This window comes from Gymnoscopelus microlampas (assembly GCF_963454915.1).
Source record: "Gymnoscopelus microlampas genome assembly, chromosome: 19".
Taxonomy (NCBI): domain Eukaryota; kingdom Metazoa; phylum Chordata; class Actinopteri; order Myctophiformes; family Myctophidae; genus Gymnoscopelus; species Gymnoscopelus microlampas.
Window position 1 is genome coordinate 3,860,674 of NC_139956.1, and position 18,898 is coordinate 3,879,571.

The following is an 18,898-nucleotide window of genomic DNA, read 5'->3' on the forward strand; positions in this document are numbered from 1 at the left end:
CGTCACCAGCATTTTTCGTCATTTTTCGTCACCAGCATTTTTCGTCATTTTTCGTCACCAGCATTTTTTCGTCACCAGCATTTTTCGTCATTTTTCGTCACAAGCATTTTTTCGTCACCAGCATTTTTCATCATTTTTCGTCACCAGCATTTTTTTCGTCACCAGCATTTTTCGTCATTTTTCGTCACCAGCATTTTTCGTCATTTTTCGTCACCAGCATTTTTTCGTCACCAGCATTTTTCGTCATTTTTCGTCACCAGCATTTTTCGTCATTTTTCGTCACCAGCATTTTTTCGTCACCAGCATTTTTCGTCATTTTTCGTCACAAGCATTTTTTCGTCACCAGCATTTTTCATCATTTTTCGTCACCAGCATTTTTTTCGTCACCAGCATTTTTCGTCATTTTTCGTCACCAGCATTTTTTCGTCACCAGCATTTTTCGTCATTTTTCGTCACAAGCATTTTTTCGTCACCAGCATTTTTCATTATTTTTCGTCACCAGTATTTTTTTCGTCACCAGCATTTTTCGTCATTTTTCGTCACCAGCATTTTTTTCGTCACCAGCATTTTTCGTCATTTTTCGTCACCAGCATTTTTCGTCATTTTTCGTCACCAGCATCTTTTCGTCACCAATATTTTTCGTCATTTTTCGTCACCAGCATTTTTTCGTCACCAGCATTTTTTGTCATTTTTCGTCACCAGCATTTTTCGTCATTTTTTCGTCACCAGAATTTTTCGTCATTTTTCGTCACCAGCATTTTTTCGTCACCAGCATTTTTCGTCATTTTTCGTCACAAGCATTTTTTCGTCACCAGCATTTTTCATCATTTTTCGTCACCAGCATTTTTTTCGTCACCAGCATTTTTCGTCATTTTTCGTCACCAGCATTTTTTCGTCACCAGCATTTTTCGTCATTTTTCGTCACAAGCATTTTTTCGTCACCAGCATTTTTTCGTCACCAGCATTTTTTCGTCACCAGCATTTTTTCGTCACCAGCATTTTTTCGTCACAAGCATTTTTTCGTCACCAGCATTTTTTCGTCACCAGCATTCTTTGTCATTTTTACGTCACCAGCATTTTTCGTAACCAGCATTTTTTCGTCACCAGCATTTTTTCGTCACCAGCATTCTTTGTCATTTTTACGTCACCAGCATTTTTCGTCATTTTTCGTCAACAGCATTTTTCGTCATTTTTCGTCACCAGCATTTTTCGTCATTTTTCGTCAACAGCATTTTTCGTCATTTTTACGTCACCAGCATTTTTCGTCATTTTTCGTCACAAGCATTTTTTCGTCACCAGCATTTTTTCGTCACCAGCATTCTTTGTCATTTTTACGTCACCAGCATTTTTCGTAACCAGCATTTTTTCGTCACCAGCATTTTTTCGTCACCAGCATTCTTTGTCATTTTTACGTCACCAGCATTTTTCGTCATTTTTCGTCACAAGCATTTTTTCGTCACCAGCATTTTTCGTCATTTTTCGTCAACAGCATTTTTCGTCACCAGCATCTTTTCGTCACCAGCATTTTTCGTCATTTTTCGTCACCAGCATCTTTTCGTCACCAGCATTTTTCGTCATTTTTCGTCACCAGCATTTTTTCGTCACCAGCATTTTTTGTCATTTTTCGTCACCAGCATTTTTTCGTCACCAGCATTTTTCGTCATTTTTCGTCACCAGCATTTTTTTCGTCACCAGCATTTTTCGTCACCAGCATTTTTTCGTCACCAGCATTTTTCATCATTTTTCGTCACGAATGACTTAGCAATGTACTAAGTCCAGAGCTCGATGAATGTTAGGGACCAAAAAAAAAGTCACTACCAATCAACTTTAAATTGCCTGAAACGTACTCCTAACAGGTTTTTGGGGGATTTTTTTTTTTTTTGTTTCTGTAGTGTCACTACCGAAACGGAAAAAAAATTACTAAGTCCAGATCTCGATGAATGTTAGGGACCAAAAAAAAAGTCACTACCAATCAACTTGAAATTGCCTGAAACGTACTCCTAACAGGTTTTTGGGGGAACAATTTTGTTTTCGTTTCGGTAGTGACACCATTGTGTCACTACCGAAACGGAAAAGTCCAGAGCTCGATCAATGTTAGGGACCAAAAAACAAGTCACTACCAATCAACTTTAAATTGCCTGAAACGTACTCCTAACAGGTTTTTGGGGGAACATTTTTTTTTTCGTTTCGGTAGTGACACCATTGTGTCACTACCGAAACGGGAAAAAAAATTACTAAGTCCAGAGCTCGATGAATGTTTGGGACCAACAAAAAAAGTCACTACCAATCAACTTTAAATTGCCTGAAACGTACTCCTAACAGGTTTTTGGGGGAACAATTTTTTTTTCGTTTCGGTAGTGACACCATTATGTCACTACCGAAACGGAAAAAAAATTACTAAGTCCAGAGCTCGATGAATGTTAGGGACCAAAAAAAAAGTCACTACCAATCAACTTGAAATTGCCTGAAACGTACTCCTAACAGGTTTTTGGGGGAACAATTTTGTTTTCGTTTCGGTAGTGACACCATTGTGTCACTACCGAAACGGAAACAAAATTACAAAGTCCAGAGCTCGATGAATGTTAGGGACCAAAAAAAAAGTCACTACCAATCAACTTTAAATTGCCTGAAACGTAATCCTAAGGATCGGCTCTCTTCAATTCACTGACCAAATTGGCCCTTGTGCTGCGGACCCGTTCCATCCTGTCCTTCACCGAGTGCAGGGTGTCCGCAAGACGGCTGGGATGTCCATGTCGTTTAGAAGTAGAGTCACGCCCACGTCCTCGACGTCTCCTGGATGATGTCCTCTTGCCATTGTCGTCATCAGAGCCTGCTGCAGACCTTGTCGAGTCCCCGCTGCAGTCATCTGGGTCCGACTCAGAGTAGATGGTACTGCTTGTCTGCTCCTCCACCCCTCGGCGCCGTTTGTCAGCATCACGGTCCCGGTCAGGCCGTCCCCTCTGGTCGTCCAGTATCCTCATGATGTGCGACTTGCAGGTGCCTGGAGTGAAAGTTTTGGCACCGGATGGGGGTGTGGTCATCCCAGAAGTTCCCTGCGGGTCGAGTAGCGCTCCAGCCCTCTTCCGCTGCTCCGTCTCACTCCTGCCGTCCGGTTCCCCAAGCATTATCTGTGGACAATGTCGCTGCGATAATCTTCTCATGTCTCTCCTCGAGTAGCCTAATCCGGTTCTGGCCTTCCTTAAAAAACAAATCTAAGACTGCTAGTTCTATATCTCTCTTTTCTTTCCTAACATGTCCTTTTTGTCCTGTTTTGTATGTAGCAACCAGAACCTTCATTGTCCTAATAATTTCTTCATTAAAAGTACCATTCAGAGGCCATGGCTGATCAATATGAGGCCAACGTTTAGACAATTTCTTTGACATTTTGGAAATATCTTTAAAGTTTGCATTGTTTTTCTGCACAATTCCCACTAGTGTCTTATCTAATTAAGCAGTTTTCTTCGGGCCCATCATGAATACTAAGAGAGTCCAAGAATGAAAAACAATGCAGTGACAATGTCACGTTAAAAAAGCTACTAAATTGTACTCCTGTAGTCGGGTCTCCAGGAAATTGTATGCTGTTTTTTAAAAGATGTAAAGCTTCACAGCTAAAATCGGAGGCAGAAGGCCTTGTGAAAGCCAGTGACTGAGAAAAGTTATAGAGAGAGAGAGAGCGAGAGAGAGAGAGAGAGAGAGAGAGAGAGAGAGAGAGAGAGATAGATATGCAGAAGCCAAAAGCTACCCCCCCCCTGACTCCCCTCACTCACACACTAATTAACACAATCACCCACAGTCTCACACACACTCACAATCACCAGTGACTGTTTGTTTTGTCATAGGATATGGCTCAAACAAACTATATTTCTAGTCTAAAAGAAAGAAACCTTGAATTTAAACTTCAAGCACACAAATTAAAGTGCTTATAATACAAACAACAAGATAATAACTAAGCTAAAAAAGCAGATGCTCAGTGACGGCTGGCCATTGAAAGAATCCAGCTCTTACAAACGTGAGCCTAACATCAATTAAATAATGATCTTGTTGTTTGGAAGAGTTTTCCAAAATATCGTCGAACAACCTAATTATTAAAAGGATACATTTAATTTCCCTACTTCCTTAATTTTTTAAACCACTCTTAGTAATTTCCAAAGAGCGAGAACACATTTACTCTCATACCTGATGACAGCACTTGCAGTTTCATGTAGTGTACATAAATACATATGGTTGACATTTCAGTTCCTATTTTTTCTTGGAAAACGTATTGTCAGATGCTTTGTGGATTGTCAGAAAGCGTCTTTCCAAGTTCCCTTTCTTCACCATCACTGTTGCTAGTGGGACAAAGCTGTGACCAGTTCCTCTCTTCACACACACACGACTTAACTTTAACTTTAGCCATCTTTATGAAAAAATACTTTCATGTTGCTGAGATTTCAGCCATCACTGTGCAGTTGTCCATTCTGCATGGACTTTGTATGTCTTTTGTCTCTTAATGATCTCTTCCCAAACTCATTCTCAATCATGTTGTCTCATCTCATTAGCTGTGGTTTAACAGTAGTAATACCCTAGTACTAAACAGGTTACACACCAGGGGCCAGTTGCACCACCTCACACTAGTTCAAACTAGTTCAAACTAGTTCAAACTTAGCCTAGTTATAGCTTAAATGGCTTTTAAAAAAGCCATTTAACCCATTTAGCCGGGAAAGCATCTCTGTAATTTTTAGATTTCTTTGGCTATTCAAAAATAGCAGATATACAAGCTAGCTTGTAGATCTGCTTTTTTTTTTTTTTATGTGAACATTTGTAAAATATATATTCAAAGATTTGCATACATTTTCACGATTTTTCAAAAAATAGCACATCTACAAGCTCATAGTGCGGCACTCGGTGCCGCACTATGAGCTTGTATATCTGCTATTTTTGAATAGCCTAAAGAAATCTAAAATGACAGAGATGTGATTGAATGGGTTAAGCTATAACTAGGCTAAGTTTGAACTTAGTGTGAGGTGGTGCAACTGGCCCCTGGACCAAGATATGCTGCCAGGGTCATTCCTGCTGCACTGCACCTCTCCCCTGGTGTGATTGGTTGGGGTTCACATTCAGACCAGCAAACCTGAGCATGATTGGACAATGATTTGTCTTGACTTTTGTCCAGAAAGTTCACTCTCAAGGTATATAGTCTTACTTTCTCAGCACTTTTTAATTTCTCAGAAAAGTGCCATTCATAGAAATAGTGAGAGTGCAGGCGGTTGAGAGGTCACAGAGGTGAGCGCCGCCAACCCTAAGTTAGTTCAGCTAGCTGTCCTCCCAACAATGTCAGGTCCCTGCTGACATTATGTGACCCCAACCCCCCCCCCCCTTCCAAAAAAAAAATAAGTGAAAAAGAGAAACGAGAAAAAGGAAAGAGGAAAGGAAAAAAAAACACAGTAACTTCAGGGTAAGTGAAAAGTACCTCACAGTTGTACTTCCTCTTCATAGGAACACAGAAAAACAAGTGCTTGTGTAATAGGTCTATTCCAGGAAAACACAGTTTTTCTATTAAATTAGACATTTCTGTAGCCTTATTGACCAATAACATGTTGGACTATGTCCAGTATAGAGAACTTCAACTGTATATACTGGCTCATTGCTGTAAGTGTAGAAACTTGAAGGTTCCAATCTCCCTCTCTATTGTCTCCACCAGGCCGAAAGGCATGGCCGAGACTATGTTTTGCCCCCCCTAACCCACAAGGGGTAAGGGAAGGTGGGAAGGTTATTTTTTAGTTTAGTAAGTTGACATGTACCTTTAATGTTTGCCTGGTCTGTGATATTATATTTGCTGCAACAGATGACGATGATGATTATTTTTTAGAAACTAGTGGACATTTTGAGTAAGTCAAGCTCCATTGCAGCAAGTAAGTGTTCATCCCACAGTTGCACACTTTACAGGGGAGCACAGCGGCATGTCATTTCATTTCGGTCAAACATGTGTTAAAACATGTGTCAAACACATTTTCAGAATCTTTAAATACTTGTCTGTTATTCACCTAAAAGTCAGAGCTGAAATTGATGTGTAAATATTAAAAGAATGCGTAAATATCAAGGTTTAGTCCTGCACTATTTCACAGGAATTCAAGACCAGCTGAAGGACACCCTGCGGAACCAACTGGGCTTCAAAACATCTATGAATAAGTGAGGTCTGGCAGACAGCACTGCATGCGAGTGCGGGGAGCTTGAGCAGACCACCACATAATCACCACCTGTCCCGTGTATAGACCACCATCGGAGGCCAGCCTGTTTGATGTGGGACCTGAGAACATTTTGATGCCAATACTTTTGTACTTCTCAAGTCAATTTAGAATTCCGGACTTTTTACTTGTAACAGAGTATTTTTACATGGGATACTTTTCCTTTAAGTAAGAAACGTGAGTACTTTTTCCACCACTGTCTAAAACAATAGTGAGAGATGGATTGCTGAGGTGGAGCGCTAAATCTACCATCAGCCAGTAGATTTGCCAAAGTCATGCTACTCATATAGATGCCAGGACCTTGTGGTCCAAAGGCAAGTGCTGACTACAGACTGAGCTACCCGGACACAAAAAACTAAAACGTTTAATAACATATAATAATAATAGTTCCTGTGTTGGGTCAAAGTTGTGCACTCATTTAGCAGCATTTAGAGTTTACTGTTTGTGAGAACGCTTTACAGATCTATGCTGTTCCTTTACATCACAGATATAATGTAAAGAATATAACCTCTGTTATGGCCTAGCTCTAGGCCACAACAAATTAAGGGGAAACTCTACAGAGTTTTAACTGAGTTGTATTTGATTTACAAAACATAATAATGATAACAAAAGTGGAAACAGTGAAGCAATAATGCAAACAGGGGAAAACACAAATGCTCTCTGTGTGGCCATGCTCAGGTGTGGCCCAGGTGGAAGGAGAGAAAGAACAGTGGGAGACAGTCAGGTGTCTCCTTCCCCTGATTACCTTCAACTCCACCTTCCAATCAGCACTGCAACAGAGAACAGTTAATAGAATATACCTGGCAAAGGCCCTAGGGGGCCGTCACACCTCTTCTCCAGACATCACTGACACCAGTGCAGTCAGTCTCTTCTGTCATCATTTCATAAAACCTATGCATATGTATTCATGGCATCATTGTTTTTCTAAATGGGCCGGAACAAACCAAAATAAAAGAGGAAGAGAGGCACACGAATAAAAGAAAGACCACGCTTCTCCTTAATTCAGAGCGTAGTGAGGAGGTGTAGTGACCATGTCAAATGCCTGCAAGAAGAATTGAATCACAAGGGTAGAAATGGCTGCAGATAACATTGATGATCAGCTTGAGCTCCAAGCGATAGACGATGCAACCTGCGAAGATGCTGAGATCAGGACTAGGCCTACAGCTAAGGATAGGCTATTTGAAAATAGCCGATCTACAAGCTCACAACGCGTCGCATCGCGACGCGTTGTGAGCTCTGCTGCTATGCTCTGCTGCTATTTTCAAACATTTTAGTACTTTCACTTTAAGTAGAATTTGATACCAATACTTGTGTACTTCTACTCAAGTAAATTTTGAATTCCAGACTTTTACTTATAACAGAGTATTTCTACATTGCGGTATTGATTCTTTTACTTAAGTAAAACATTTGAGTACTTTTTCCACCACTGATTATGAGACATTTGGCCACTGGGTGCTGACATTGTAAAAGCCATTGTAAAAAACATTACTGCATCAAACATAAACTACTGTATACTATAAAAGCTGGTCAAACATTTGCCAAACAAATATTACTTGAGAAAGAATCACATTTTTTTGGGGAATAACTTTAGATTTACAAGCTCTCAGTTTTTTGTGGAACCGAGTCCAACTAAACGTAATGCCTCAACTCCTACAATTCCAAGTTCCTGTCAGGGTGGGGGGTCCCTAGTTCAAATATGATTCTTTTTTTTTGGGGGGGGGGGGTTGTAAAATGAAACCAAATGGACCCGTTTGGTTTCATTTTTCAAGAGTTAAAGATCTTCAGCGCCCATACCCTAGGTGGGGTTGGCGAAAGGGCCCACTCTGTGTGGAGTTTGCATGTTCTCCCCGTGTCTCTCAGGGTAGTTGATACCCTCACAAAAACATGTAGTAATCCTGGTCACTAAACTCCTCCCCCATGACAGCCGGGGCGCCTGATGGAGGGGAAGGGAACTGGTTGGAATAACGTGTTCCTTCCACGCGTTACGTCCAACCAGGGAAACTCCCTCCTGTCAGGTGACAAGAAGGTCAGTTGGCTCTCATGCATTGAAGGAGGCATGAGCTCGGCCCTGGCCTCCCTAGGCTGGTGAGGGGAGTGTAGTGCCCAGGATCACTTAGAAAATTGGCACCGGGTGAAAAATAAGGGTTACAAAATCGTGGGATAAAAATTATAAGAAGAAAAAAAAAAAAAAAGAGTTAAAGATCTAATAAGGGTCCATTTGGTTACCAACTCTCCATCATTTAGCTGGGGACCACCTGGAACTCCCTCCCGGACCACTGGTTGAGAACCACTGATTTACAGCAAGGGTTGGCAGCCTTTTTAGGGCATAAACCCTGATCAATAAACCCAGTGGTTCTACAAACATTGTCATGTAAGGACCCCTAAATTTATATTTATTTGGTCGCGGATCCCCATCTGTAAATATTAATTTTCTCTCGCTCTCCCATTACTGCATCAAAAGTAATCAAACTACTGTACACTATAAAAGCTGGTCAAACATTTGCCAGATAAATATTACTTAAGAGGCAAAAAATAGCTGATTTACAAGCTCTCATTTATGTGCGGAACCAATTCAAACTAAATGTAATGCCCCAACTCCTACAGTTCCAAGTTCCTGTCAATGATGGGGGGTCCCCAGTTCAAATATGATTATTTTTGGGGGTCCCCAGTTCAAATATGATTATTATATATTTATCTATTGGGGGGGGTCAAATTGGATGATTTTGGGGGTCATGGCCTGAAAAGGTAGAGAACTGCCCTATGACCAACAAGAAATGCAAAGTTTTATATATTTCATATTGTAACATTATGCAATCAGTGCAGTTTTTCATGGCCACAGATCTCTATAAATACATGCCAGTAATGTCAGCACACATGCGGTTGTAAAGTCTCAGACATGTTGACAGAATGGATGTGTGGTTTATTATCACCTTTATGTTCTTAGAAGAGACTAAAATGCAGTGGTGGAAAAAGTACTCACATTTTTTACTTGAGTAAAAGTATCAATACTGCAATGTAGAAATACTGTTAGTAACTAAAGATTTCAAATTATTATTAGTAGTGGAGTAAGTAAAAGTACTGAACATTGGAAATACACCAGTAAAGTAAAATAAATAGCTCAAAATTGTACTTGAGTACATTACTTGAGTAAATGTGACTTTACACCACTGAGGGGGGGCCTGAGCTCTGTAGATTTAGTTAGATCAATATTACATCAACCTGTTCACACACTGTCAGCACTGATGTTGTGTCCAACACAAATATGGCACTTTTACTCCAATTAATTGTAATTACTAGTTACTTTTTAGATTTAGATTATTATTAATACAAAACACACATTAACCACTTCAGCCCTCAAGGACCCCCTGAAGGACCCCTGGGGGTCACTGCTCTCAGGAACACAGCTACCTCTTGCTGCTTTTTTCTCCACCTCCCCTAAAAGCGTGCGTTCCGTGAAGGAACCAATCAGTTGTCTCTAAACATGCTTCTCCACACCTCCATCCAATGAGAATCTAGTTTATCTTCCCTCCCATCTTCATGGGAGAACTTCTGGGAACTAGGATTAATGAGAAATAGGAATAAAATATATCTGTCACTATCTCCAATAAATACAATAAATACAAGGCATCGTGCTTGTTATCTTCAGAGTATGGACTTCACAATGAAGGTGGCTTTGCTTCTGTTCCTGTTCTGTCTGTCTGAGGCTGATGATGTCCGCCAAGAGTTCGACTTGAAAATCCAACAGCTGAAGAGCCAGCTGGAAGCTCAGATTTCAGGTCAGGACGCTTAACGGATATTTACCTTTCAAACATGAGTGAGGTCATTTTAACGTCTACTCTGGACGTGTTTATTTTGCGACAATATTTAGATGTTTGATATTCATTTGATCAGACATGCTGTGGTTTTCAAATTACTTTTCGCATTAGTTTTGTATAATTCTTTGGGGAAATTCAAAATAAATACATAATTATAATAAAATAAGATAAAATAAATTAAAAAGTAATTGAAAAAAAAAAACACGCATTAGATCAGTCACCAGAAGCAGGGATGTGTGTTTACAATGAGTCTATCATGGTTAAAATGCAATTTGAAGTTACAATGGGTTTGTATAGGAAGTGGGGGTGTCTGATAAAATTAATCAAATATCTAAATATTGAATAAAGCAACTTAAAAGGTGTCTGGGGTGAAACACAAATGCCTGAGTAGACGTTAAAATTACCCGAGACATGTTTGAAAATGAAATATATCTTTTAGACTAGAGGCTACGATTCATGCTTGTTGGGCAAAACGTGACTTTTAAAGCTTTGTGGATGCAGGAGCAAGACAGCACAGACAATCTCCCCGGCCTTAAAGGGCCGGGGAAACAAGCTGATGCTTCCCCAAGGTCAGAAGGAATAGAGATAGCCAAGGGTTGAGAGTAGCAAGTGAGAAGCCCATACTAGGATGAACGAAAGAGGAGAGAGGGAGGGGGGCAGAACTGGAGGAAAGGTGAGCTTGATGTCAGGCTAATCTCTTTGACATATTGGAAGAGGGGGAACGAAAACATGTTTGTGTGCTTTTCTGTTGTCCGCTGAGAGTTAGGAAGGAACAAATGATGTGTAATGATGACTCATGTCTCCTGCAGAAAGGAAGGGAGGACAGACAGGGGGTGGGAGAAGAGGGAAAGATATATATGAAAACGAGGGGAAGAAGAGTCAGAGAGTATTGTGATGGAGTTGTTTGCTGTATCGCTGAAGCTTACTATCTTGCTGTAATAAACCTTTTCTATTATACTCATACTTCAAGTTTGAGAGTGCCTTCATTATACCAATCTACTATTCCCTGATGGGGGTGCATTTCTCCTTTCCGACATGTCGCCTTTCCGACGTTGACGAAACCTATACCTAACCCTAACCCTAACCCTAACCGCACGCGGAAGCCACTAGTCGGAGTGGTGAGATGTCGGAATGGAGAGTGAACACCCCCTGATGGAGTACCAGTAGGACCTCATTAGCAACCACAGCTTCAAGAAGTTCTAAACGTACAATGTGGAATGTGTTTCAAATGTTTCATCATTTCACCAGTGGTGTAAAGTAACTAAGTACATTTACATAAGCACAATTTTGAGGTATTCTTTTTACTTTACTGGAGTATTTCCAATTCATTACTTTTACTTCTACTGCACATCTCAGAGGCAAATATTGTACTTTTACTCCACTACAATTATTTGAAAACTTGAGTTACTAGTTGCTTTGTAGATTTTGATTATTATTACAAAACATACATTAACAACTTCAACCCTGTATACATTTCGTCCATTTGAAAATAGCAGATCTACAAGCTCACAATGTGTTGCATGAAATGATTTTTATACATTTCATACATTTTAAAACTTGTGAAACAATGAGTACTTTCTACTTTTGGTACTTTAAGTACATTCTGATGTCAATACTTTTGTAAAATTGGATTACTAGACTTTTACTTTTTTTGGTATGTATTTCTACATTGCAGTATTAATACTTTTACTTAAAAGGACCACTTCACCCATTTTCAACTTGTCTTCATATAATTGGTCCTTATGCTCATTATAATATGGTACTCACTCTGTGTCTCAGAGGAGGGCTGTGGACAGTTCAGAAACCGACCTACCAGCCAGGCTTTCTATTCCTGGAAAGTTAGCATGCTATAATAAAAGCCATTTTTCTCATGAAAAAAATAATTAGATTAGATTAGATTTCTTTATTATCCACAAGGAAAAATTGTTTTGCTAAAAGAAATGAAATCTTGATTGAAAAGAAAATACATGCCTAATGATGATGTCACTGGTAGGCAGGTTTCTGAACGGCCCACAGCCCTTCTCTTAGTCACAGAGTGAGTAGAAAAAATGGTACAATTTTATCATGAGCATTAGTGAGGACCAATTATATAAAGACAATTGAAAAAAGATGAAGACGTCCTTTAAGTAGAACATGTGAGTACTGTTTTCACCTCTGAATTTTATTTACACATTTTTTCTGTGATTATAATAATATATTTTTTCAGATATGGCTTCAGCGAGTGAAACCAAGACGGCAGAGCAGCTCCAGACTAGTCTGAGTGAGTGAGAAGCTAGTGGAGGAACTGCAGAAACATTTAATAAATACAAAAAAACACCAAAAGTAGGGATGTCGATATTGACTTTTTTACCGATATCCGATATTCCGATATTGTCCAACTCCTAATTTCCGATACCGATATATGCGGTATCTTTTCACCAAAAGTCAACTAATTGTCAAGTAACAACATCACATATCTAAAACTAGAAAAAGTGCTCCTCGGAGCACAGGTCTCCGCCAGGTCAGGTAGTCTATTGTGGCCTCCTGGTGGCGCTATAATAGGCCAATGTGAAAAGAGTGCCATTTGTTCTTAGGCCTTGCACGACAATTGGACCCTGACTGCATTCATGATTTGAGGCATTTTGTTAAAAACATTTGTTTTGCTAAATTAGACCTGCTGGTGGCGCTATAACAGGCCAATGTTAAAAGGGTGGCATTTGTTCCTCAACATAGTGTGAATGTGCGTGCAAGGTTTGAGCGCAATTGGACGGTGCGTTCATGATTTGCGGAATTTTGTTCAAAACAAGCCAATAATGCAAACTTTAGATGTCAATCTTAGCCAATCAGTATGGAATATGAAAAATCAAACACATCTGACGTGATCACATGACTATAGGGATCATGTGTACCGATTTGCGTGAAATTTGGATAAAATTGGAAGGAGTAGTATAAAATAATGTGTTTTACATAAGTCGGCCTCCTGGTGGCGCTATAAAAGGCAGATGTGAAAAATGCAGGGCAAAGGTTTTCCTTGACCTCTAGGGAGTGTGCATACAAAGTTTTACACAGATCGGTGCAATTATAGGTAAAAACACGAATCGGCCTGTTATAGCGCCACCATGAGGCTGATTTGAAAATGTTCAAGTGGCATTTCTTCCTCGGCATAGTGGAAATATACGTGCAAAATTTCAAGGAAATTGCATGCTGTGTTTATGATTTGAGGCATTTTGTTCAAAACGGAGCACTCCTACAAATTTTGGAAGCCATTCTTAGCCAATCAGGATGGAATATGAAAAATCTGAAAGACAGGTTTCGTTTAATGACTATAGAGATACTGTGTACCGATTTGGGGGATTTTTGGACAAAATTTGTAGGAGTACTGTCAAAAAATATGTTTTGCACAAATCGGCCTCCTGGTGGCGCTAAAAAAGGCCCATGTGAAAAATTTGGGGCAGAGGTTCTGCTCTGGCATCCAGGGAGTGTGTGTGCACAGTTTCACTGCGTGCAAGCCAACGGTGCCGGATATTAGCAGTCCACAGACAGAATGACGGACGGACGGACACACGGACACACGGACAGGGGGCAAAATATACTCTCTCGCCAGGCCGAAACAACAAAGCACAATATACAATACAGTCAAGTCAGTACAGAACAAAGTCTACATTGGTCATGAACACATGGCTGCCTGGGCTGGAGGAGTGAATGCTGTAGACTCAGTGACAGTGAGGACTGTGGACTGACTGAGGGCTTTTATAGGGACACACCCGGACTGACATCAATGAGTCAATTGGTGATGACAGACACATGTCTGTCATTGACAATGATGAGTGAACTGTCTATCAGAGGCTGCCATTAGACAGCATTCACCATATTCACACAACGGCCATTTTGCTATTAAGTTAATGAAATAATGCCACCACAAGCATTTCTTCACAACCTGCAAATATGATGTGAGAGCAAAATGGCTGCTGTGTGAATATAGTCAATAGAGGACATTCTCAACACTAACAATTGACTTACTGCAGCAGGTGATTTCTTTTTTTTATTTGTGGATCTCCCATTTCTATATTGTTTCCATACAGATCAGCTACAGACCAGTTATGATTGCCTGAAAAGGAAGCTCTGTGGTGAGTGAAACATCACTGTGTTTCTTCACTGTTATTTCATCATCATTCTGACATTAATCTGAGCAAAAAAAAAAGAAAAGAAAAAAAAAATATATATATATAGTTTTATTTTTAGAACAAGATGGATTTACATTTGCTGATGGTCTGTGTTATTACATCTCTACTGAGGAGAAAACCTGGGATGAGAGCAGACAGTGGTGTAGAGACAGACAATCAGACCTGATTGTCACAAAGAGCCAAGAAAAACAGGTACATGATTTGTGTGTGCGTGCGTGCGTGCGTACGTGCGCGCATATTAGTGCTCTTTGTGGAGATACACATCTATTGTACAGTTTGTACATCAGTAACCAGCAGTTTTTCTGTCCAGGACTTTGTTGCCAGTTTCAACAAGAGAGTGTGGCTGGGTTTGACGGACAAAGTCACCGAAGGATTATTCCAGTGGGTAGATGGAACTCCACTGACCACACCAACGTAAGACTGATCATCTTCATTTCACCTTCATTCTAATAAATGGTATTAAATGTTATCATAAAATACAAATCTGCTACACTGTCACAAAGACGTCTGATATCTACTTCACTAACCAGTTAATGTGCATCTAAATGGTTCTCAAAGGGTGTGTCGAAGCACACTGATGTGTCCTGAGCAGTGTAGGGCAGTGACACGTAGTGTAGGGCAGTGACACGTAGTGTAGGGCAGTGACACGTAGTGTAGGGCAGTGACACGTATTGTAGGGCAGTGACACGTAGTGTAGGGCAGTGACACATTACATAGTAATATATTATTACTTCCTCCAGTAACGAGTATTGTAATTTTAATATTATTACATTACTGATCCAAGAAACCTTGCGTTACCACGGCCGGATTAACCCTTCGTGGTGCCCGGGGCTAAAACCTGTTGGTGCACCCGAAACGGGTCGTGATGAATTGAGCTAAATGAACCACCATGGAAACAAGCCCCCTGGGCCTTTATGTGTTATCCTTTTAACATAACCTTTGTTAATACATCATTAAATCAATCAATCAATGAAGCATCCTATGTGCAGGTCCTTGGATATAATATATCCCCAGACCTGCATATAGGCTGCGTCATTGTTTGATAGACCAATCAGGGCCGGTGGAGAGCTGATCGCCGCTCTTTTGAAGAGATTCCATCTGGGACCCTTGCGCGCGCAAGGGTCCCAGATGACCCAGACCATATTATGGTCTGGGTCAGGTCAGTGTGTGGCTCAAACATGAAGCCAGTTCCAGGCACGCGTAGTACACACACACACACACACACACACACACACACACACACACACACACACACACACACACACACACACACACACACACACACACACACACACACACACACACACACACACACACACACATACACACATACAGGAATACTTTCAACATTTGGAAGTATCGTCATTATTTTGAGTTTATTTCAGTCAAAGATATAGTTGTCCATTATAAACTTTGTACAGGCCTGTTTGAGAGGCTTCATTGTGTTTAGTGCTGCTTTTAGGACGTTTTTGATTCCTCCTGTAAGGATAATTAATTCTTAGCTGTCTGGCAGAAACCTTGTATCTCCATATTTTTACTTTTTATATTTCTTTGTAAATTAATGCCATACTTCATTAAACAAGAGTGTCACACAAAAGTAGCGAAAATAGCAGGTTTACAAGCCCACAACGCATCGCGATGCATTGTGGGCTTGTAGATTGGTTATTTTCACCATTTTAAAATGTTTTTCAAATAATAATGAAAAAAGAATTGTTTTGGACGCCTGGGTTTCGACTCGACAGCAACGGTCCCTACGACATGTAAATGTGTAGCTTTCTTAAAATGAATAGGTACATACTGTAATAGGTAATAAGGTAAGGTACGGTAGACCTTTATTATAAATGTGAACTAGATAATTAAATCATCTACTAGTTATATGCAGTTAGCAAACAACTGGTAGCCCAACAACTGCATAAGTAATGCAGATGTTTAAAGGTAGGGTAAGTGATAGGCCTATGCTTTGGTTAAAATAAGTGTTGAATAGCTCTATATTCTGATAGTACTCATTGCTATAGAGTGTTTGTTCAGTATTAGGAGTCTCCTTGTCTCTCCAGCTCTTTATAAAACAGAAAATGCATTTTCGTTTCAGTTTCAGTTTCATTTTCAATTTTATCCAACCAGGATAGAGAACTCAATCAGGATATAGATTAAACAAGTGAAATTGGAAGTGATGACACTAAGAAATGAGCAGACAAAATTGGAACTGGAACACTATACAAATGAAGCTTAAAAATGGGTACTTTCTCCTGATTGGTTGAGATTTTGACACCTACCGGAAAATGTATTTTCTGTTTATTAAAGAGCTGGAGAGACATGGAGACTCCTGTTACTGAACAAACACTCTATAATAATGATTACTATCAGTATATATTGTTTTAACCTTTTAACAAAATACTTTTTGTTTTAACCAAAACATATCACTTACCCTACTTTTAACAATAATTTAACTCTTGAGAGCGTAACATTTTACACTCTCAAGAGGTAACGATCTATAAGGGTCCATTTGGTTAGCAACTCTCCATCATTTAGCTGGGGACCACCTGGAACCCTCTCAAGGACCACTGGTGGTCCCTGGACCACTGGTTGAGAACCACTGCTCTAGTGCATCAGCAGTCCCAACAGTGCCATCTACTGGCTTGAACTAGTCAAGACACAGAAAAACTCCTGCAGCCGCACAGCAGCCATAGAGTTAAAAATAAGGCAACACGATGCTTCTTGTGGGTGCTATGGGCGGCACTTCACGCGCATCAATACGCTGCCTCTTCAAACCAACTAATAGATTATATCATTCTCTATATCAGTACTTTGTGTGCACTAATTTCTACAGCCTTGAATACATATTATAACTATTTATTCATTCATTTATCAAACACATTTTCCAAAGCGGCAAAATAAGCCGATCTACAAGCTTATACACATGCAACATGTTGTGAGCTTGTAGATCGTCTAATTTAGCAACGAATACGTTTGAAAACCACTGAATATAGAATGCGGTGATGATTAAAAAACAAACGATTTAGAGTGAAAAAACATCCTTGTAAAAGTATTGTATTAATTATATGTTCCTACTTCTACAGGTACTGGAGGTCTGGTGAGCCTCATGGTGAAAGCGACAAGACTAATGCAGAACAAGACTGTGTTGAGTATTATGATGGGTCTGTGTCTGGCCGTCCTAACAGAGGATGGAACGATGTAGGGTGTTCTATCCATACCATCTACTGGATGTGTGAAAGAGCTCTGTGCTGAAACCATCATGTTCACAATGTATCAGTTAGCTGGTGTGTTGGTACAGCTACATGATATGTATATGCACTGTAGACATTACATAAACATTTATATTCACATTTTCATATATATAGTTAAAGGGGAGCCTATAGAATGTTAATAACATTAATCTAACAGCCATTTGTTCCATTTTAATACCATGTTTCATGTAGATTAATATAATGTTTGTTCTGTTCTTAAAACAGTGCAAGAGAAGTTATGCATCTATTTCTCACCAGTTTTAAGCATTTTATTTCATTTTATTTGCCATTTAACTTTCTTATTGATTGATTATGTGCTTTAACCACTTAAGCCCTATTTTATACTTTGGCTATTGGAAAATAGCAGATCTACAAGCTAATCGCAATGTGTTGTGAGGTTGTAGATCTGCTACAGGACCACAATGAAAACAAGCCTCTAGGGATCTTTGTGTTATCCTTTTAGCTTCATTGTAAAATCAGACCACTGTACTATTTGCAAACTGTTAATAAAGTATTCAATAAATCAAATGCTATTTTTTTATTTTAATGTAAAGCACTATCATGTTTTGTATTGAAGGTAATATACAAAGATGTACAAGTTGTATTATTAGTATTATTATTATCATCATCATTATTATTATTGTTATGTCTGTAAAGCATTATAAACACATTCATGAGACAACACTCTCATACAGTATGTTTATAATCATGCAAGACATCTTATATCAATGTTTATAAAGTATAGGTCGTGGGCATATTGGACATTATACATAAATACTATTCTCACGTTGAATTATTATATGTTTAACTCAACAGAAGTAACAGAATTACTGTTTGTACTCATTTGATCATTAATGTCTCTTATCATGGAACTTGTTAACAACATGGAAATGATAGAAGTACTCTAGCACCACCTTATGGAGACTAGATGAAACAAAGCGTCACCTTCCTAAACTAAGTCATTTTTTGAGGAAAATTATATTTTTGTCTAAGTCAGCTCCTCATGACAAATCTCCTAAATGAAAAAAATGAAAAGGATCATGCTGTTCCCTCCCCTTTTACTATAATGGTCTATCTCCCTAGTGTGACTTAGGCCAAAATAGGCCATTTATTCGGCCCAAGTCAGGTTTAATTCTATTTAAACCTATTTAAATCTCTTATGTTACATAACTGCCAGACTGTGTTGTTTTTATGTTAATAGTCATAATTTGTTATAAACGTTTTGGGTGAAATGATTAAGAAATATATAGATTTGTTTTGGATTTTATTTTTTTCTGAAAAACTTTAAAAAAATACTAAAATGACTAATGGCCTATACTAGGACATTAGTTTAGGAATGTGATGAAAGGTTAGAAGGTTTATTCAAACATCATCATAGTCAGAGGCATCATTTGCACGTCTTAATCTATTAAGACCGGGGAAGCATCTGTGTGTCATTTTCAGTTTTCTTT

The 18,898-nt window shown here is 39.3% G+C and overlaps 1 protein-coding gene across 1 annotated transcript; it reads left to right on the top strand.

Annotated features, from left to right (window-relative positions):
• Window positions 1-9,842: 9,842 nt before the first annotated feature.
• On the top strand, window positions 9,843-17,940 carry LOC311034843 (CD209 antigen-like protein C). Its single transcript, XM_084042867.1, has 6 exons — window positions 9,843-10,000; window positions 12,246-12,299; window positions 14,101-14,145; window positions 14,261-14,394; window positions 14,513-14,616; window positions 17,280-17,940. Exons 1-6 carry the CDS (start codon window positions 9,874-9,876, stop codon window positions 17,446-17,448), a joined length of 633 nt encoding a protein of 210 aa, XP_083898993.1. The 5' UTR covers window positions 9,843-9,873; the 3' UTR covers window positions 17,449-17,940.
• Window positions 17,941-18,898: the final 958 nt, after the last annotated feature.